This window comes from Bos grunniens, chromosome 8, assembly GCF_055505025.1.
Source record: "Bos grunniens cultivar Pamir isolate PY7600 chromosome 8, Bosgru_T2T1.0, whole genome shotgun sequence".
Taxonomy (NCBI): Eukaryota; Metazoa; Chordata; class Mammalia; order Artiodactyla; family Bovidae; genus Bos; species Bos grunniens.
In genome coordinates, this window is record NC_141172.1 from 27,938,091 (window position 1) to 27,960,580 (window position 22,490).

General features: G+C 40.7%; 1 protein-coding gene across 12 annotated transcripts in view; it reads left to right on the forward strand.

The window, feature by feature from the left end:
• The window catches only part of FREM1 (FRAS1 related extracellular matrix 1), a 222,435-nt gene that overhangs the window by 115,600 nt on the left and 84,345 nt on the right, over positions 1–22,490 (forward strand). For all 12 annotated transcript variants that reach the window (XR_015169535.1, XR_015169536.1, XR_015169534.1 and 9 more), the window contains exons 11-16: positions 5,980–6,176; positions 6,895–6,985; positions 8,484–8,651; positions 13,012–13,220; positions 15,585–15,678; positions 21,647–21,899. Coding sequence is in view for 6 of the 12 variants with exons in the window: in XM_086415068.1 (XP_086271194.1) it covers positions 5,980–6,176; positions 6,895–6,985; positions 8,484–8,651; positions 13,012–13,220; positions 15,585–15,678; positions 21,647–21,899 (1,012 nt within the window). In the remaining 6 variants the exon portion in view is untranslated. The remainder of the gene's footprint in view (positions 1–5,979; positions 6,177–6,894; positions 6,986–8,483; positions 8,652–13,011; positions 13,221–15,584; positions 15,679–21,646; positions 21,900–22,490) is intronic.

Here is a 22,490-nt window from a genome sequence, read left to right on the forward strand (position 1 = left end):
TGGATAGTCCTACTGAGCAATCTACCTACCCATCAACAAAGTGTTAGCCAGGAGCCCCTCTCTCTTTCCATCTTGGTTATAATGACTGTTGCCAAATAAAGCCTCACTTACTCAATTTGCTTGTGAAAAATATTTTCTTAGATTATTAAGTGTAGAGTTGCTTGTATCAGTATCCAAAATACTCATCAGCAGAAGACTGGTTTAAAAGACTATGGTATATCTATACAATGAAATACCATCAAACCAACCAACCAACCAAGAAAAAGAGCAAATCCATAGGAGTTATTATGTATCTTAATTGCGGTGGTGATTTCACAGGTATATGTGATTGTCAAAACTCATCAGATTATAGACTTAAATTGAATGCAGTTCATTGTATGTAGAGTAGTCCTCAATAAAGCAGACCATAAAAGGAAAATATTTTCTTCTTTATTCTTCTCAGTAGAGAGCTTTATAAAGCTTAGACTTGAGGTCTTAGTCTAGGAGAGCATAATGTTAGCAGTAAAATAGAGAGCCAAACATAAGAATAGAAGAAAGAGAACTAAGAAACTGAAAGAAAGGAAGCAGATGCCACAAAGGCCTGTGTGTGAAGTGGGAGGAAGGAAACGTAATGTGACCAGTGGAGAGAACAGGCAGCTGGGATGGGCATTTATCAGAAGTCAGATCGGAGAGTGGAGTGCACAAAACTAGCATTGGATATAATTCCAGTGCCAGAATTTATTTGGTATAATTGTTCTGCTGTTGTGGGTCGTCTGCTCGGTGGCTCTACGGTGGGGTTAATGGTGACCTCCTCCAAGAGGGCTTATGCCACACGCTCTGTGACCCAGGTCTGCTGGAATCAAGATTGCTGGGAGGAATATCAATAACCTCAGATACACAGATGACACTGCCCTTATGGCAGAAAACGAAGAAGAACTAAAGAGCCTCTTAACGAAAGTGAAAGAGGAAGGTGAAAAAGTTGGCTTAAAACTCAACATTCAAAAAACTAAGATCGGGGCATCTGGTCTCATCACTCCATGGCAAATAGATGGGGAAACAATGGAAACAGGGACAGACTTTATTTTATGGGGCTCCAAAATCACTGCAGATGGTGACTGCAGCCATGACATTAGAAGATACTTTGTCCTTGGAAGAAAAGCTATCACCAACCTAGAGAGCATATCAAAAAGCACAGGTATTACTTTGCTGACAAAGCTATGATTTTTCCAGTAGTTATGTATAGATGTGAGAGTTGGACTATAAAGAAAGCTGAGTGCCCAAGAATTGATGCTTTTGAACTGGTGTTGGAGAAGACTCTTGAGAGTCCCTTGGACAGCAATGAGATCTAACCAGTCAATCCTAAAGGAAATCAGTCCTGAATATTCATTGGAAGGACTGATGCTGAAACTCCAATACCATGGCCTTCTGATGCAAAGAAATAACTCATTTGGAAAGACCCTGATGCTGGGAAAGATTGAAGGCAGGAGAAGAAGGGGACAACAGAGGATTAGATGGTTGGATGGCATCACTGACACAATGGACATGAGTTTGAGCAAGCTCTGGGGGTTGGTGATGTATAGTGAAGCCTGGCCTTCTACAGTCCATGCGGTCACAAAGAGTCAGACACAACTGAGTGAGTGAATTGAATTGAACTGAAGTGATAATTGTTGTGGGTGAAAAATTGCATTGAAAATCTCAAAGGATCGGCTTCCCAGGTGGTGCTAGTGGTAAAGAACTTACCTACCAATACAGGAGACATAGAGATGCAGATTTGATTCCTGGGTCAGGAACATCCCCTGGAGGGGAGGGTGTGGCATCCTCCTCCAGTATTCTTGCCTAGAGAATCCCATGGACAGAGGAGCCTGGAGGGCTATAGTCCATAGGTTCGCAAGGAGTCAGACACGACTGAGGTAACTTAGCTTGCACACACACAATCTCAAAGGAAGATGAAGAAGAAGGAATCAGATAGGAATCAAACCTCAGAGCAGAGAAGGGATCAAAAATCCAGGTCCACAAGAAAGGTAGATACTAGCTGGTGGAGTGTCATATTGTGACGTGTATTCTGAGGGTCAAGGTTAGTCACTGTCATTTTATATACTGATTTATTTCTTTATGTTCTGATTTCCCACCAGTCTGTCTGTGGGTGCTTGTGGCCTTAAGTAGACTGGAGGCATGTGAGGAAGGCAGCAGGCAAGAGCCCAGTGACCGGTATGGACTCTAGTTTTCCACTGTGTGGGAATGGCTATTTAATTAGGTCTTTTTTACAACCAGATTTCAGTAAGAATGAGAACAGTTTATTTCTCTATGGAGTTTGTTAAAATTGGATTTTTTCTCACCCACAGAATACACACAGACAGTAATTATTTGGACATGCATAAATATGTAAAGATACATCAACTTAGGCAATCATAAAGCATGTTGAAAAATGGGCCCACCAAGAATTACTACCGGGGTATAAAAAAGCATTGCTTGTACATTCTTTTTGTACAAAGAGCACACTAGAGAATAAATTTGCATAGAAAATGGTCTCTTTGAATGTACAATAAGTATTGTTTCCTTATTAAATCCAGTTTTTCAATTATGTGGAGCCTCACTGATCCACACCATGACTGGGAGGTCCCATAGAGAATTTCTGAACTTTGTAGATTAGCAAAAAACTATAATTGGAAAAAAAAAATTATGACGTAGATTCCAGGAAACTAGAGAAATGACTGTCATTGTGTGCCATTATTTTGATAACTGGGTTTAGTTTTTAATTATTGAAGTACTTCATAATGGAGTAGTAAATATGCTATGAAGTGAAGTGAAGTGAAGTGGCTCAGTCGTGTCCGACTCTTTGCGACCCCATGGGCTGTAGCCTACCAGGCTCCTCCATCCCTGGGATTCTCCAGGCAAGAATACTGGAGTGGGTTGCCGTTTCCTTCTCCAGGAGATCTTCCCAACCCGGGGATTGAACCCAGGTCTCCCTCATTGCAGGCAGATGCTTTACCATCTGAGCCACCAGGGAAGCTGACTTCTCTGACTTCCCTGGTGGCTCAGACGGTAAAGTGTTTGCAGGAGACCTGGATGCAATCCCTGGGTTGAGAAGATCTCCTGGAGAAGGGGATGGCAACTCACTCCAGTATTCTTGCCTTCCCCCCCACCCCAAAAAAAAGGGGCTCAAAGAAATATGCTATATGCTTTTCTAAAAGTGATGAAGAATGGAGATAGGGAATTGATTTATTGAGCACCTACCATCAGGTACTTTCTGTGATGTCAGATATCTTGTTTGATCCTAACAACACTTCATTGTAGTAGCCATTCTTATTATTCCCAATGGGCAGACAGAAAAACTGAGCCCCAAAGGGGTTAAATGATTTGCCCCAGGCAGCAAAAGCTTGTAGGTGGCTGAGCTGATGTTCCAGTCTTTTTTATATTATAGCAAAAGCTTAAACTATGTTTTAATTTTTGCTTTGTATGTTAATTTTAAAAAGGAATTCTCTTCATTTTCAAATTGGTTCTTGTGAACACCACTTTCTTAGAAAAAATTGGCATTGCTGATCTGTGTTTCAGTGACAATATTAAATAATCAAAACCAGGAGACAAATATTAATGCTTTCATGCGTAAGGCTTTCATGATGCCAAGCAAATGTTCCGTTTCAAGGGAGAGTAATTGCTTTCTTCCAACCAGGCATGGATTATTCTAAAAAAAGAAAAAAGTGATGATAAAAACTGTTTGGCAAAATCTCCTTGCCCTCCTTGCAAGATCTAAAGCTGTGAATGTTTGATAAAACTCGTAACATCACAAACAGGACATGTAGACTCATTCAGTGAGAAAACGTGATAAAGTGCCTCCTACCTACAAAATACCATGCTAGATGTGGTGGAGCTGATATTATGCCTAATTTATAGATAAGAAAATGGACAATCAAAAAAGTTGAATGACTTGTTCAAGATAGTAATTACCAAGTGGAATACTCAGGACTGTCCATTCACTGGCACATTCCATGTGGACTATACTGTGATCCTCCTCTTGTGGAACTTACAGTCTAGGAGAGACCACTTGTAAACTACAAACTAATAATGCAAGACAATGAAATTATAGTGTTTGTCAAGGGATAATGAAAATTTGAGAAAATGAAATCCAACTGAGAAACTGGAAAACATTTCAAGAAGAACCTTCAAGAGTACGAAAGAATCGAGTTGCTAGAGAAAACAGGAGAAGAGCATTCCAGAGTGAAGAAACAGCATGGTCCAGAGCATAGAGGTGTGTCTGGGAACCAGGACTGGGTCTGCTTTGTGCAAGCAGGGTGCTAGATTAATGTTAAAAGGTAGCAGAAGACAAAGTTAAAAAGTGTGTCCAAACTGTGAAGGGTCTTGAATACCATGCTAGGGAGTTTGAGTAATTCTATCCCTCCTGGGTGGTTGTTTAAGATTTCCTTTTTACTTTCTTGTTTTAAAAATTTTTTACTGAAGTATAGTTAAAGTGTTGTTTTAATTTCAGGTATACAGCAAGTGATTCAGTTACACATATTTATGTATATATATTCTTTTTCAGGGGCTTCCCAGGTGGCTCAGGGGTAAAGAATCCACCTGCCAATGCATAAGATACAGGAGACGTGGGTTCAGTCCCTGGGTTGGGAAGACCCCTTCGTGGAGGAAATGGCAAACCACTCCAGTATCCTTGCTGGGAGAAACCTGTGGACAGGGGAGTCTGGCAGGCTATAGTCCATAGGGTCACACACAGTCAGACATGACTGAGCACACACATGTATTCTTTTTCAGATTCTTTTCCTGGATAGATTAAAAACTACTGAGAATAGTTCCCGGTGCTATACAGTAGGTTCTTGGTGGTTATCTATTTTACATATAGTAGTGTATATATGTTCATCCCAGCCTCCTAATTTATCCCTCCCTCGCCTTTCCCCTTTGGTAACCATATATTTGTTTTATATGTCTGTGGGTCTATTTCTGTTTTGTAGATAACTTCATTTGTATCTTTTTTTAGATCTTTAAGGACGTGAATAACCTGATTTTGCTTGTGTTTTTTTAAAGATAAGACTAGAGGTATGGAAAGTCAAGATTCGTTATTGAAATTAGGGCTGATGGAAAGCTGTTACGATGATACAAGGAAGAAATTATGCAAGCTGGAGCAAGATCAGGAATAGTGGGGCTTACAGCTGGGGAGGAGGATGTGGTTACTGTTTCGAAAAATTTATAAATACAAACTCTAGGACTTAGTGATGTGTTCTGTGTGGGTAGAAAAAGAGGAACCAAAAGTTATGTCAAGGTTTCAAGGAATTATGACAGAGTGGAAGGAGGAAGAGAAAGACCAGGCTGTTGGTAAAGAGAGATGTAAAAGTAAAACCTGATGCTTTCAAACTGTGGTGCTGGAGGAGACTCTTGAGAGTCCCTTGGTCTGCAAGGAGATCAAACCAGTGAATCCTAAAGGACATCAACCCTGAATATTTATTGGAAGGTCTGTTACTGAAGTTGAAGGCCCACTACTTTGGCCACCTGATAAGAACTGACTCATTGGAAAAGACCCTGATTCTGGGAAAGACTGAAGGCAAAAGGAAAAGAGGGTGGCATAGGATGAGATGGTTAGATGGCATCACAGACTCAGTGGACATGAATCTGAGCAAATTCCTGGAGACAGTGGAGGATAGAGGAGCCTGGCATGCTATAGTCATTGGGGTCACAAAGAGTTAGAAAAGACAGTGGCTGAACAGCAACAACAAAAAATAAAACCAGGAATGTATTTTGTGCACTGTATGCCCATTTGATAGTACTCAGGACTGCATTAAATGTAATTGTGATAATTGTATTCTTAAGATACAGTGAAACATGGATGGAGAATGATCCATTTTTAGCTCATGCTCTTAATAGCTCCTGAACTTTTTCACTGGAAGTGTATTATAAAATTTTTGAAAATCATAGTTGATCGGATGATAGTGGAGTGTCTTTTTTCTGGTGTCCTTTTGGTATTTCAAATTAATGATACAGATAATTTCTCTCCAGGTGGTGACAATCCATGTCACTCCAGTAAATGACCAGCTTCCAAAAGAGGCTCCTGGAGTTTCTCGGCATTTAGTTGTCAAGGAAACGGAGGTGGCCTACATCACTAAGAAACATCTACATTTTATAGATACAGAATCACAAGACAGGGAGCTGCTCTATACAGTAACCACTCCTCCATTTTTCTCCTCCAGCCGCAGGTATCTCTATGAAAAGTCATCACTTGGGCTATTAGTTGAAAGTTGTGTTCTAGGATTGAGTTGAAAGTGTCACTGTGTAGTCTTTAGTTCACTTGCTTTGTTAGTCAGACATGAACTTATATTCAGTTCAGCATTAATTCTAATCTCAAACTTGTCTCTGCCTTCCTCAAAGGCTGTGTTAATACGTAAATGGCCTGCAACTTGCAGTGTCTTTAGCTAAAGTAGGCTGAAAACAGTCTTTAATCCCTTTTTCTAAAGAGAATGCTTTTTTCTTTTAGGTACAATTTACTGAGTCTTCATAGCTTTATTTTTAGATATCTCAGGCTACAAAAATGGTCATATTCTATGATTCCAATCCAGAAAGTGCCATGAATATACCTTAGGCTTTAATTATGTACTAAATGATAGTGAGTAAATGTTTTTAGGATGAGTATCTAACAGCATTTCATTGTAGTTAGATTCCCTTTCATCATGTCAGAGCAGAAATTTTGTACATACTTTTTATAGTTAGGATGAGAATGGCATTCATGATACTAGACTTAAGGCTAGTAAGTCTTAAGTCCCTGCCCCTGATATAAAGAGAGAATATAAAGATGGAACATTTGATTTCTTCTGACAATGAGCACTTTTAGCTTTAGAAAATGTGGTTGCAGGCTAATGTGTGACTTAATTTTTACCTGGAAAATTAGCTTATGTGTTCTTTTGTATTTTTCTTTAGACACTTAGATGCTGGGAAATTGTTCATGGTGGACAGCATACCAAGGCTAACCAAGACTCCTGCAGCTCCAGGGTTAAAGTATTTCACTCAGGTATGATGCTATGCTCAAATGTTGACAAACACATGAAAGTGTCCTCTGAGAAGGTCTGGTGCTCCTAGCATTTTTCTTGAGGATTTTGGCCTTTGACATCCGCCACAAGCAATAAATACCTGATGTCTATATTCTTTCTGCTTGCACATTCCCATTAAGCAAGTGACATGTATTTGAAAATGCTTGATCCAGTTGAATATGTTTGTATAATAAAATCTCATTATAATTCAATACAGCCTTTTGCATCAACTTAGGTTCCTGGTTTAGGGCTCTGATATAGGGACCTGATGCATATGTTTTCATTCTATCAATTTCAGTTCATCTAATAACCTACATATTAGTTTCCTAGGGCTGCTATGGCAAAGACCACAGACTAGGTGGCTTTAAAGGACTGAGATGTACAGTCTTATAGTTCTGGAGGCGAGAAGTCTGAAGTCAGGGTGTCAGCAGGGATACCATCCTCCAAAACCTTGTTCATGGGTGGGGTGGGAGTGTCTTCCCTTTTCTCTTCCCAGCAACTAGTGGTTTGCTGGGAATCTTACATTCCTTGGCTTGTAGATGATCACTCCACTCTCTGCTTCTGTCACCCCGTGGCTGTGTTCTCCCTTGTCTCTTCTTATGAGGACACAAGTTATGTAGGATTAAGGGCCACTTTATTCCAGTACAGCCTTATCTTAACTAATTGTATGGGGGACATAATTCAACCCATAATATACTGCTTTCCAAAATCCTTCCTTAACCTTCTCCCTATTCCTATGGTTCTATATTCTGAAGACCTGAGTGGGGTGACAGTAATAATGAGTGCTTAGGCAGCAGCTACGCCTCAGGTTCAAGGTTCAATATGTTTAAGGTTTAAGGTTCAATATGTTGAATCTCACTGCAGTTTATTGTTCAGTCTCTAAATCATATCTAACTCTTTGTGACATGGTAGTTAGAAGTGGGAAATGAATATGCCAACTCTCATGATGAGTTCTATTATTTTATTACCTTATTTATTTTATAGATAAGGAAACAGGGGCCTCATAACTTTATTTATTTAATTATTTACTCTTGGCTGTGCTGGAACTTCATGGCTGCACAGGCTTTTCTCTATTTGTGGTGAGCAGGGGCTGCTCTCTACTTGGGGTGCATAGGCTTCTCATTGCAGTGGCTTTTCTTGTGGAGCTCGGGCTCCAGGGTGCGTGGGCCTCAGAAGTTTAAGTAGCTTGATCAATATCACACAGCTCCTTCATGGTGGAATAGGGCTGGAATTCAAGGTTCCTGTCTTTTATAGAGTTGGCTGACTTTAAGCCCTTGCCATAGTTTTTCTTAATTTCTTTGTTCTTTTTCCTCCCATTTTTAGAAAATGTGATTTGTAAGATAGAGCTTTGTATTGATGATGGAAGTGTTTGCAATCTTCCATATTAAGTTAACCCGATGGGTCTCTTAGCCCCAGGTCTTTAAATGTCTCTGATCCTGGCAGTCGGTACCCACATGTCTGTCTTGATTTGCTTTGCAGCACGCTGTGAACCATATGAAAGTGGCCTACATGCCACCCATGCAAGATGTAGGTCCGCATCCAAGACACGTCCAGTTTGCCTTTTCCGTCAGTAACCAGCACGGTGGGACGCTATATGGGATCTGCTTTAACATCACGATTCTTCCGGTGGACAATCAGGCCCCAAAGGTAGATATAGTGGTTGATACGAAGGATGAAGAGGAGGGAGGACCTAAGGAGAAAAAGATTTTTAAAGACTTACTCGAAATGCTCACTTCTCTTTAGGCTGTTTCCAAGGACTTTTCTATTTTCCAACTACAGTGTAGGGAATACAAGCGTGGGGAGGGGAGTTGTTCACCTCCTATGGGACTTTCTATCTAAAAGGTGAGATTTTCCAGTTGCTTTATTTGGCATGAAAATCATTTGGCATGATTTTCAAAGTTTTATTAAAATCTCTTTCATTCCCTTTCCTTTATACTGAGTTTCACGTGTTGATTAGGGAAGGAGATTAAATTAGGAGTCTCTTAGCAACCAGAGAGGCTTATTTGCTCTCCCCACAGACTAGCTATGCTGCTCTGTCATCTAAATAAGCACTTTAATTTTCCAAAATGAATTAAGATGGACCCTTGCATCCTATCCTGTTCCACTCCCTCATGTTTGTTGGGTCTCTCATTAAAACCAGACCACAAAGGCGATGCTACCTTGCACATTCTAGCTTCAGGGCTAGGATTCATCATGAGAGTTTGTTCCCCACCTGCCCCCGCCCCATCAGAGTGCTACGGTTAATGAGTGTGGCTATTCCTAGGATTGTTTTTCTTCCCTCATAAGTGGAAAGACAAAGTGTGATTACCCATTCGTTAGGAACCACCGGGGACTAGAACCCACCCATGTCACATCCCTAAGGAGAGAGGCCACCTTCTCAGGCCCCCACCTGAAATGAAACCAGGAAAGCCTGGATGCTCCCTTTCCTGTGCTCTCCCCATCATCTCTGCACTTGCCCGAAGTTGTGGGGCAGAAGTCTCATGCTGAGGGACTGAGGCACTTATCCAACCTGCACAACTGTTCTGATGAGTCTAAATGATACTTGAAAATAATGAATTGCCCAAATTTCTGTTAGCTGCTGAATGGATAGATGAAATGTGGCAATCCATACACTGAAATATCAATCCTCAACGTAAAGAAATAAAGTACTAATATGTGCTACCAATTGGTTGAACTTGGAAAACATTATTTCAAAGATAAGTACCCAGTCACAGAAGACCACATATTGTACAAATCCATTTATATGAAAGATCCAGGATAGGCAAGTCTATAGGAAAAGAAAGTAGATTAGTGGTTGCTTAGGACTGCATGGGGGCTTTCCAGGTAGCTCAGCTGGTAAAGAATCCACCTGTAATGCAAGAGACCCTGGCTCGATTCCTGGGTCAGTAAGTTCCCCTGGAGAAGGAATAGGCTACCCTCTCCAGTATTCTTGGGTTTCCTGGTGGCTCAGATGGTGAAAAATCTGCCTATAATTTGGGAGACCTGTGTTTGATCCCTGGGTTGGGAAGATTCCCTCGAGGAGGGCGTGGCAACCCACTCTACCATTCTTGCCTGGAGAATCCCATGGGCAGAGACACAGCACAGCATAGGAGAAGGTGGGGAAATGGGAGGGTGGGAGAGGGAAGGATTGTGGGGAAATAGGGAGTAATTGCTAATAAAGACAGGGTATTTGTTTTTGTGTGTGAAAAATATTCTAAACTTGATAATAATGGTTACGTAACTTTGAATATGTGAAAATACTAAAAGACATTGTCTTTTACACCTTCAAGGGGTAAATTGTATGGTGTGTGAATTATCTCGATAAAATTGTTCTGTGTTTGTTTCTGGATTTCTGACTTCTGTAGCCTACCCCACCCCCACTCTGCAGCAGCTGGACAGGGCATGTTCCCCAGTCACCAAAGTATCCATCCAGCTCAGGACACTCATTTACCTCACCGGCCTGACCCCTCAGGCCTCTGAGCTTGCAAGTTTTGGTAGAAGATGGCCCCCCAAGAGGTCACACAAAATAATCTAAACTGGATTCTTTGTCTCCTTCCCTGCTGGGGACCAGATCATGTTCCATGTTGAAAATACAGTTTTGAATGTCTGTGAATTTGATTAGATATTATTCAGATCATCCTTTTCTGTGTATGAAATGCATGTACTGAAATAGCACAGCATCCAAAGAAGCTACCGTGTTTTCCAGAACAATCACAGAGAAGTTGTTTTTTTTATGTAAAATATCCAAACCTCTTGCTAGAGAAAGATGATCCGTTGGGAGGAGGGGGGAAACCAACAGAAAGAGTGAAGTGAATAGTTACCTCTGTCATTTGAAGGTAAATGGAATTGTTATGAGGACTTGGGACTCAAGAGGCATAGGGGCTTCTGTATTTTTTCTACAGTGTATGAGACAAATGAAATAGTACCATAGTAACTGAGAATAATAAAATAAAAGTCAATTAAATGAGTCTCCTCCTTGAAAATGGTCGTGGGAGCTGTTCCCTGATGTTAAAAATCCACAGACCGCTAGGTTGAGTGAAACCATGAGAGAATCTTGATGCCATACTGACCTGAAGTTCCAGAAACCTAAACACTGGGTTAAGGAAGGGACTGGAAGGTGAATGATGAAAAAGTGAGAGTAAGTTAGCCTTATGCTTTTAGTCTTCTAAAGTTGTTCTAAAACCCTGTATATTTAAAAATCACTGAATGAGGCAAAGTATATTCCTTGAAATTTAGCATCTTGGGATCTTAATTAGTGTAACTCAGGACAAAACTAGGCTGGCACACATGAACCATGTTTCAGTGATAATAGTCTTCTGTAAATGTGAGCTCCCTTTATTTCTTTCTCCTGCTGCTGCAGCTGCTGCTGCTGTCGCTTCAGTCGTGTCCGACTCTGTGCGACCCCATAGACGGCAGCCCACCAGGCTCCCCCATCCCTGGGATTCTCCAGGCAAGAACACTGGAGTGGGTTGCCATTTCCTTCTCCAATGCATGAATGTGAAAAGTGAAAGTGAAGTCGCTCAGTCGTGCCGACTCTTAGCGACCCCATGGACTGGAACCTACCAGGCTCCTCCATCCATGGGATTTTCCAGGCAAGAGTACTGGAGTGGGGTGCCATTGCCTTCTCCGATTTCTTTCTCCTACAATCAGTGAAAATGTAGGTGTGGCAAATGAGAGTAAGACTCTTGGGAAAGGTGGGAGTGCATGGTTGTAGGGAGAAAAGGCACTTACTTTATGTTTTGCTTTGCTGAAAGAAGTTCGTCTGTTAAAGAATACAAGGTAGCCGTCCCAGGGAGCTTGGTGTCATCATTTCTATGACCCAAGGGCTGCCCTTGGGGTAGCTGTGGGTGCCTGGGAGGATGGAGCAGGGTTGTACATGGACGCTGTGGTTTCCTGCTCACTTCCCTTTCCTCTGCCCATTTCTTGCCCCCTCACTCCCAATCCCCTTTTCGAGATCTCTCCTTGGGGAGATCTCTCTGCTCTGAAGAGAGTGCTGCTTCCCTGGAGAATATTGTGTCCTTACATTAGCAGAGCAGTCATCCCAGACTGTTCGTGAGGAGCCTTCAAAGCCCGTGACTTGTAGCCCAGCTGTATCAACTTGTTTTTGATTCTGTGTAGTAATACAAATTTGAGAAAATAGTAGGTTAAATAAAGTTAACAGATTTTCCTACTCTAGGATCTCAGAGCATGAATATGATTATGAGTCTTATAAACCTCCAAGGTGAAGATATTATATTAATATGTGACTCTTTTCAGGTTGTGTTTGACCATGGAACACTTCTTGCCAATTCCCAAAGTAATGATAAATATCCCCAGTTGTTCAAATTTGCTTTTTACTTTCAAATGAATTTTTATTGAGCAGTGGGTTTTTTCTATTATAGAAAATTATCTTTATGGCTTTAATATTTAAGTCTAATGTTTGAATGAATCTATTTCCTGTGAATTCTTCAGTTTCCAGTCTTCAGTTTCCCTGTTCGACTCCCATCTCTAAAATGCTCACTACCCTAACGCTTAAATGCTCCAATCAGTTACTTAAGTCTTTAAGAATTTTTAGGGTGTAAGAAAACATGGGTTCTTTCCCTCAGGAAATTTAATATAGGTTTTGTTCATTTTGTAAATTAAGGTATATATGTGCCAAGCAATGATAGATATGGACATGATGAGGAATGTTATTTTCTGAGTTTAGATACATAGTTTAGATATCATACACTGATGATAAATCTGATTGCTGCTGATAGATCTGATTGCTCAGATCTATTCAGGATCTGAGATCAATGAAATGTAGATGCTTTCAGGTTTCTAGATCCGCCTTGTTTCTTTGTGTCCATCAATGTTTAGAACTGAAAGCATTTAGCAAAAAATATTTTTTAGCCAAGATGTTCATCTATGAGTCTGTCCCCTTTAGAACATTCTTGAAAGTTGGATTGACGTGTAAAGACGATGCTAGAAGTTGTCTGTTGCTTTCATGAGTTCTGTTTTCAGGTACACCTCGTGAACAAGGCTTTAAATGTTTCCTCCTTCTTTCTAGGTGTTTACCAAACCTCTGAGAGTGGCTGAGGGAGGTCAATGTGTCATCAGCACACAGCATGTCCTGGTTTCTGACGAGGACACCAAACTGGACAACATCTACCTCTCCTTGCAGAGTCCACCTCAGCATGGAATGGTGGAGCTAAATGGATTCCCTCTAAACAAAGGGACCACGTTTCCTTGGGGAGACCTCCAGGCCTTAAAACTTAGGTTAGAACATTTCCTGGATTCTTTGTTTTATATGCTTTGGCTCCCATTTGAATCAATTGTGAGGCAGTGTAAGAAGTTTATTCAATTCTTGCAGGAGTAGCAACACGCCACCTAATACACTCAAGGGGCAGTTGAACATTAGAAACAACAACCCTATAATTTTCCTTCCAGACATTTTCTTCCCCTCCGGCTTGCTGTACTGATGGGAATGATATTGTGAATATTTTAACAGCAAAAATTGAGTTTCCATGAATATTAATTTTGCTGCAACAGCACATATCACAAAGGGTAGCAGTCAAACTAGATGAATTGAGTCTGAGCTAATCTATAAGGCTAATCTACATAATTGAATTTGGCTTTCAGAAAACCCAACTTCATAACCCTGGAAATTCTGGGATAGAATTCTGTTGATTGATGTCTTTAGTGTGACTTTTTAATCCATTCTACTGGGGAGGTGATTTGCAGGCAAATAAGTAGGGTAGATTAGGCAGGACACAGACTAGTGCTTGGGCCTCTTATTGTCAGGGACGGAGTAATCCCTGCTTCATAGTTCTGTAGTGGGCCTATAGTATTAATAGTTCCCGTCACCTTGAGGATGTTCCTTTCCTCTGCCTAATGTCATTATGTAAGACACTTAAAAAAGAAAAAAATCTAGTAAAACTCTTTCTCTGCAAAATAATGCAAGATACTCAAACGCAGTTGTCAGGTAGACAGACATACTGGTTAATTTCTTACTTGTACAAATTCAAGTTGCAAACTAGAATTTTGGTCTTTTTGATAAAGTATAGGCCTCAAATGCTTAGTTTTGCATTTGAAAATTGACAAAGAAGGGGGATTTGTGTACAGGAAGAGCATTTTCATCCAGAAGTTTAATAACACTGTTTTATTTACAGCTTCCAATATCTTAAGCTCTTTTCACTACTCTTATTTTCATTAAAATTTTCTCTCCCCGCCACCCCAAGATCTCAGCTCTTTCCTACCCATTAGAAAGAGAGCTCTGTTTAGGTAATTCTTTCTAGGGAATGAATGATGGATAGAAAAAAGGTACCAATTTTGCCAGCACATAGTTCAAGCATTCTTGAGCTATAGTTCAAGCATTCTTCTGCTGCTGCTGCTAAGTCACTTCAGTCGTGTCCAACTCCATGCGACCCCATAGACGGCAGCCCACCAGGCTCCCCGTCCCTGGGATTCTCCAGGCAAGAATACTGGAGTGGGTTGCCATTGCCTTCTCCATGGCTTGCAATTATGTCTTGTTCATTAAACTTCACAGCAACCAAACCTGATAAGGTAGATGGTTCTGTTCTCATATTACAGTTGAGTTAACTAAGGCATAAAGAGGTTAACTAAGGTCACTTAGCAAGTTTGTGGAAGAGTCTGGTTTTAAAAGAAGTTCTGTTTGATTCCATTGCCGTACTTTGGAATGTGTATTCTTAGACCTATTTGGCCCTTTTAAGGATAATAGCATGGTTAAATTTATTTGAATTAGCACATTATCACATGTCAGTCTACTTTTGATCAGGGAGTGTGACAAAATAAAGCATAGAAGGCAGTGTTGGGAGGGAAACTGGAGGTTGGAGGTGGGCTTTCTCCACCACTGGAATTGAATCCCTAACTGGTGCATGAATGAGTCAGTATCAAACATTTGGCTCAGTTCAACAATTATTTAAAACTTACAGTGTATCACTACAGTAGACTGGAGAGTGAATTGAAAGTCTACAATTAGACAGTTCCTTTAAGAAACTTGACTGGAGAATGAAAAGAAAATAGTGTCAAGAATAGATCAAGAAAAAAATATTTTTAAGTCTGAAGAGATTCAAGAATCTTCTTAGGTTGAGAGGGAAAGACCTAGTCATTGGCAAGAGGGAAATGGCAGGAGAGAGGTAGTGAGTAATCCATAGATGAGGCTTCAGGGCAGAGCTAAACTGATTTGTGTAACAGTGTAACTAAAGGGAAGGATTAGCCCTAAAAGTCAGGGAGGAGGGAGAATCACCAGAATCCACTCATCGTCCCACTTCTGTCTGTCACTGCTCAGTGTCAGGGTCCCCTTGGCCCCAGGCAGTGTTTTCTGTATGTAGGCAGAGCTGCATTCACTGCTTCCCATTTTTACAGTGACAACTTAAAGGGCTGCTTTTTGATTTGGGGACAAGTTATGAATGCACAGAACACATTTTTCTTGGGTGGAGCAATTTTACCATCAAGGATGCTTGAATATTTATGTAAGTGACTTCAAGATTATACTGGCATTTTGGTTATATATTTATTTGATTGAACATAGGGCCAAAACAATGGAAAAGCTCTTGTGACAGGAATCTCAGTGCACTCACTGTGGCCTTGAGAGATTAGTGACAACTATCATCCCCACAGATATCAGCATGATGGATCCGAGGAACTTCAGGATGACATAGTACTGCAGGTCACAGATGGCACAAATGCAGCTGAATATGTCCTACATGTTGAGGTACGTAGTAAGTTTCCTCCTTGGTTCCTATAGAAACAAAGTTTTGGGTTTGGAATCTTCTTGGGGTCTCTGATAGAAATGAAGATACATGGTCACCAAAGCAAGAAAGTGCCTGTTTATGTCTTGGAATGTGTCAGGACAGGCAATAGAAAGCAAAAATATCTTGGTGAAATGGGCATACTGTTTTCTCACTCCAGTCCATTTAAAGATAGGAATGCTCTTCCCTCAAACTCAGAGACTTAATTGAAGAAGCAATTGGTTCCTTGTATAAATTATTTCTAATATTTCTGAGCTGTAACATTCAAAACTATTTGTTTAGCAGTTGGATGGGTTAGGCTAGCATCATGGGGGTTTTTCCTGTTGTGTGCAAGGAGCCATATCTGTATGCACAATGTGAGTTTTTGTGAATTCCTGTACTGTACATTCCCCTGGCCTGTTTGAGATGATTAATTTCCCCCTTTTGACAAATGAAGGAAAATCTGCACATAAAGGTTGAGTACATGCTCAAAGGCCTGATGGGAACCCCCAGGTTTCTTTGTTGAGTGACTATCCATGTCCACAAGCATAACTCACAGGATTTGCAGATACTTATAGTTAGTGACAAAGGAAAGTCTGCAGAAGACTTCTTAAAGACCCTCTAATTATTCTTAATGTACCAAATTCTATTTCTGTTACAGTTGGTCAGATCTTCATGCTATGAAATTATTGTTAAAGGTCATAATAATGTGTTTGCAAGATATTTTACAGTTAATAATTAATTTAGAATGATGACACCCATCTAGTGTTTTTAAAAGTACACAGGAAAGGAATTATCTTTATTTTATAGCAAAGGTCTGAAAAAGTTCAATGACTTGTCGAAAGCCATTAACTTGACCATGTAGACCTGGGCTGACCTCTGCACTCTGGTCATCAGGCCAGCATTCTTTCTTCTTCACGACTGCCACAGAGCTCAGTTCACAGGTGATTGTAATTCAGGAGCACTTACGCATGCCAGGTTCAATGCATAGTCCCTTCCTTTCATTTTCCCACTTAGTTCTCATGATGGTCTTAAACCTACATGAAAAGAAGTATGTCATTTAAGCTTCATAAAGGTGAGTTTTCTTTATTGGTGGACTTTTACATATCAAGAAAGCTTACATTTTTTTCCTGAAAAGAAAATTTCTGGTGAAAATCCCAACTCTATCTTCTGTCCGTGACCATCTTTTATCAATGACAATAAGCTGTGCCTTTGAGGAAAAGAATCTGTTTGTGTTACTTTTTAGAGAAAAGAGCATGTCCTTTGAAAGCCAATCAGAAGTTTGGGCAATTTGGGGACAATTATGCATGATTTTTTTTTTATCCAGGAGCAATGTTTTTAATTCTATCACCTTTAGACTTTTATGCATTTGAAAGCGGAGGCTATTTTGTGAACTGCTGCAAGGTGATTATCATGAATGTGTTAGTGAGATTAATCAGATGGGGTCAAGAACGATAATAAAGAGGGTCTTCACTCAATCTACTTTGAGGACTTAAACAGAGATATTGTCCCTTAATAAGCCAATAGTAAATGGGATAGAATGCTGTTAAGTTGCTTCAGTCGTGTCCGACCCTGTGCGACCCCATAGATGGCAGCCCACCAGGCTCCCCCATCCCTGGGATTCTCCAGGCAAGAACACTGGAGTGGGTTGCCATTGCCTTCTCCAATGCATGAAAGTGAAAAGTGAAAAGTGAAAGTGAAGTCGCTCAGTCGTGTCCGACTCTTAGAGACCCCATGGACTGCAGCCTACTGGGCTCCTCCGCCCATGGGATTTTTCAGGCAAGAGTACTGGAGTGGGTTGCCATTGCCTTCTCCCAACTGCATGCTTTTTCTACCTTTAATTAAATAAATAAGCCTGGGCTTATCACCCTATTCTCTACCTGTTAAAGGAAAGTGTAAACATAATTTCATGTATATCTGTTGTAGAGTTTTCAGCCTGTTTAAATAGCAGAGTGACCAGGGCATACAAACATAGTTACGTTCGTACATTCATTTATCCCATTAATGCCTAATAAGTGCCTTCTATATGCCAGGTCCTATGCTAAATGCTTGGGCTATGATGATGAACAAGACAAATATACTTCCTCTTCTTATGGAGTTTATGGGCAAGGGAGGAAGGCAGCCTTTAAACAGATTATCACTGAAATAATTAGTTAAAATATGGATATGTTCTACAAGTCAACAGGGTACTGCTACTGCTGCTGCTGCTAAGTTGCTTCAGTCGTGTCCAACTCTGTGTGACTCCAGAGATGGCAGCCCACCAGGCTCCTCTGTCCCTGGGATTCTCCAGGCAAGAACACTGGAGTGGGTTGCCATTTCCTTCTCCAATGAATGAAAGTGAAAAGTGAAAGTGAAGTCGCTCAGTAGTGTTCAACTCTTCGAGACCCCATGGACTGCAGCCCACCAGGCTCCTCCGTCCATGGGATTTTCCAGGCAAGAGTACTGGAGTGGGGTGCCATTGCCTTCTCTAAACAGGGTACTAAAAGGGGGTAAATGAAGAAAGTTTCTAAGTGAGTCTCAGTTGTCAAGAAGTTTTCCTGGAGGAGTCCATATGTAACCTAAACATAGAGGAAGCCGGATGGGGAGCGCATGTATACCTGTGGTGGATTCATTTTGCTATTTGGCAAAACTAATACAATTATGTAAAGTTTAAAAAAAAAAAAAAAAAGCTAGAGGAGAACATACCAGGCAAGGGACAGGATGAGGATGCAAAGATGGTACAAAGACCTGATGTGTGTGGAACACAGTGTCTTGGGGATAACAGTGGAGTGGAATGGAGTGACAAAGGCACCCCATTGTATGAGATAAGGTCAGATACCCCAGGAAAGTCCCTAGGAAGCCAGTGAAGCTTCAGTGATAAAGAATCTGCCTGGGGACATCTCTGGTGGTCTAGTGCCCCCTTCCAATGCAGGGGGCATGAGTTCAATCCCTGGTCAGGGTGCTAAGATCCCATATGCCTCCTGTCCAAAAAAACAAAACATGAAATATAAGCAATATTGTAACAAATTAAATAAAGACTTAAGAAAAGAGAGAGAGAATCTACCTGCAATGCAGGAGACTCAGATACCATCCCTGGATTAGGAAGATACCCTGGAGAGGGAATGTCAATCCAGTCTAGTATTTTTGCCTGGAAAATTCTATGGACAGAGGAGCCATGGACTGTTGCCATGTGGGCAACAGTCCACGGGGTTACAAAGAATCAGACATGACTAACCATGCACAGGCACCCATGCACACAATGGTGACTTGATGAAAGCCACATTTTAAAAAGATCACATTGGGGACTTCTGTGGTAGTCCAGTGGTTAAGAATCTTCCTTGCAATGCAGAGGACATGGTTAGGGAGCTAAGATCCCACATCAGTTCAGTTCAGTTCAGTTGCTCAGCCCTGTCCAACTCTTTGTGACCCCGTGGACTGCAGCACACCAGGTTTCCCTGTCCATCACCAACTCCCAGAGCTTACTCAAACTCGTGTCCATCGAGTTGGTGATGCTATCCAACCATCTCATCCTCTGTTGTCCCCTTCTCCTCCAGCCTTCAATCTTTCCCAGCATCAGAGTCTTTTCAAATGAGTCAGTTCTTCGCATCAGGTGGCCATTGTATTTTGGAGTTTCAGCTTCAGCATCAGTCCTTCCAATGAATATTCAGGACTGATTTCTTTTAGGATTGACTGGTTGGATCTCCTTGCTGTCCAAGGGACTCTCAAGAGTCTTCTCCAACACCACAGTTCAAAAGCATCTATTCTTCAGCACTCAGCTTTCTTTATGGTGCAACTCTCACATCCATACATAACTACTGGAAAAATCATAGCTTTGACTAGATGGACCTTTGTCAGCAAATTAATGTCTCTGCTTTTTGATATGCTGTCTAGTTTGGTCATTGCTTTTCTTCCAAGGAGCAAGCGTCTTTTAATTTCATGGCTGCAAGTCACCATCTTCAGTGACTTTGGAGCCCCTAAAAATAAAGTCTTTCACTGTTCACATTGTTTGCCCATCTATTTGCCATGAAGGGATGGGACCAGATGCCATGATCTTAGTTTTCTGAATGTTGAGTTTAAAGCCAAGTTTTTCACTCTCCTCTTTCACTTTCATCAAGAGTCTCTTTAGTTCTTCACTTTTTGCCAAAAGGGTGGTGTCAAAGTAGAGAGAATATCATAATAAAGTCCCATATATCAATCACCTGTTCTTAATAATTGCTATCATTTTACCATATTTCCTTCATTTATTTTCTCTTTGCTGAATTATTTTAATGTAAGCCCCAGGTATCATGACTTTAGCCTCTAAATGTTCCAGTATACATCTGAAATTAAAGATGTTTTCACTCTAGCTTTGTCTTGTCATTCACCTATCAACTCAGATTTTCTCACTTTGAACTTGGACTACGCTCCTTTTCCTGTCTTACTTCCTTACTGTGTGTCAGCAGAAGAAATTCATTGAATAAGCTGAATATTGTAGGCACTGTGCTCAGCCTGGGAATATAGAAATGAATAACATAATATCTCTACTCCAAAAAAGTTGGGGCCTAATGGCTCTCAGAGAAGTCCTCCATGATCTGCCAGCTTCTCATAATATAATACCTGTATGCCATCTTTGGATAGCCATTTACTTGGTCTGTTCCTTTTGGCTTTACTGACTATGCCAAAGTCTTTGTGTGGATCACAACAAACTGTGGAAAATTCTTAAAGAGATGGGAATAATAGACCACCTTTCCTGCCTCCTGAGAAGTCTGTATGCAGGTCAGGAAGCAATAGTTAGAACCGGACCTGGAAAAATGGACTAGTTCCAAACTGGGAAAAGAGTATATCAAGGCTGTATATTGTCACCTTGCTTATTTAACTTTAATGCAGAGTACATTATGTGAAATGCTGGGCTGGATGAAGCACAAGCTGGAATGAAGATTGCTGGGAGAAATATCAATAACCTCAGATATGCAAATGACACCACCCTTATGACAGAAAGCGAGGAACTAAAGAGCCTCTTGATGAAAGTAAAAGAGGAAAGGGAAAAGATCCCACGTGCAGTGGGGCAACTAGGCTCACACACTGCAACCACTGAAGCCCATGTGCTGCAGCAAAAACCCAGCATAGCCAAAATAAAAAATAATAATTTTTTAAAAAGATCATATTGGTTGAAGTATGAGGGAAGGAAATACAGGGTTGAGGGTATTCACAGGCCAAACTTGATAAATAAATGTGCAGCATACACCAAGTTGTGGTTGTGAACTCAGAGGCGGACTGTCCTTTATTCCTATTTAGAAAACATACTTTTTCAAATTATACAAAATCTTTTAAAATTTTGGACAGTCACTGCAATCTCATGTTGCTTGTCTTTCCTTTCTACTTAAGGGTTTTATTTTAATGACAGTGAGAGAAAAATGTACTACCACGTTGAAAACTGGTACTGATTTAACAGTTATGGAGTTTCAAAATTAACTCAAAATGTTTGAAATGCATCTGCTACTTATTATATGTCCAGAGAAACTTCCTGGGTGGCAGGAAGTTGAAAGGAAGGAGAGTTTTGTAATCACCAAGTAATTTGAAATATAAATAACTTTGATGTAGTAAATGTAAATGCTCAGACCACAAGGACTAGGTTTCCTCCAGAATATGCATAGATTGGACGAAGGAGGATAGGGGCTTGGGTGACAGACGCTTTATATTACATTTATTTTTTGTCTGTCTAGAAACAAACGAGAGCTTTGGGTCCCAAACCATAACCATACTCCCCCATTCCTACCTTAAATGTCTCTCATATGGGTCATTTCTTCCAAGATGGTTCATATGGGGAAAGTTAAAAGATACAAACAGCTTGGCCAAATTCCATAGCTATTGTTTTGCGTGTCTGGAAGACTAAAAAAGTCTGTTATTCCAATTATGAGCAATGAGTTACCAGTTGGACAATTTGTCATTGCTTTCTTTTCTCAAAAACATGCATTTTTCACCCCCTCTGCTTAGGTGTTCCCTGTAAATGACGAGCCACCAGTGCTAAGGGCGGACCTCATTCCCATGATGCATTGCTCTGAGGGGGAAGAGGTTGTCATCACTTCTGAATACATTTTTGCTACTGATGTGGACAGTGATGATTTAAAGCTGATATTCATGATTGTTGGAGAACCTCAGCATGGGACCGTGAGGAGAGCTGGGGTCACAGTACATCAGTTCTCTCAGGAAGATGTTGTCGCAGGGGCTGTGACGTACAAGCACACAGGTAAGTGACAGCATTGTGGTGAGTCTGGGCGTGGGGATGCAACAACATTACAGAGTCTTAGCTCACTTCTTGCTGTGGGCTCTGATAATCTCAGTCTTAATGTTTGTTTCCATTAAAACCAGAGAAGCTGCAGCGGGAGCCCATATCCTATTTTTCAAATATTATCACGATATTCAGCAGTATTTCTAGATCTCTCAGTAATACAGTGAATTTCACAGAAAGAACAAATGTTATTGCTGCTATGTTGCTGATGCTTCCATAGACTTTCGATTCACTCTGGCTTGTCCCCATCCCTATTTTGGTCAATTTGAAGAAGGCTGTTTGGCCATCCCACTCTGGTTCCATATATCATACCAAAAATGCCTGAAGTAGGCTCCCTAAGGTAATTATATTATTAACTTGAGAAGTTTTCTGATTATCAGCTAGTTCATAAGAAGTAACTGGTCTGCCCCTTTGGTTTCTTGAAGAGCAAAGATGATGTTTTATGCTTTGTGTAACTTGCCCATAGCACCTGACAGTCATGAACACAGATAGAAAATACAGTAAATGCTTGTTTGTTAGCATTGTAGTTACATTTCTGGCATTGCATTG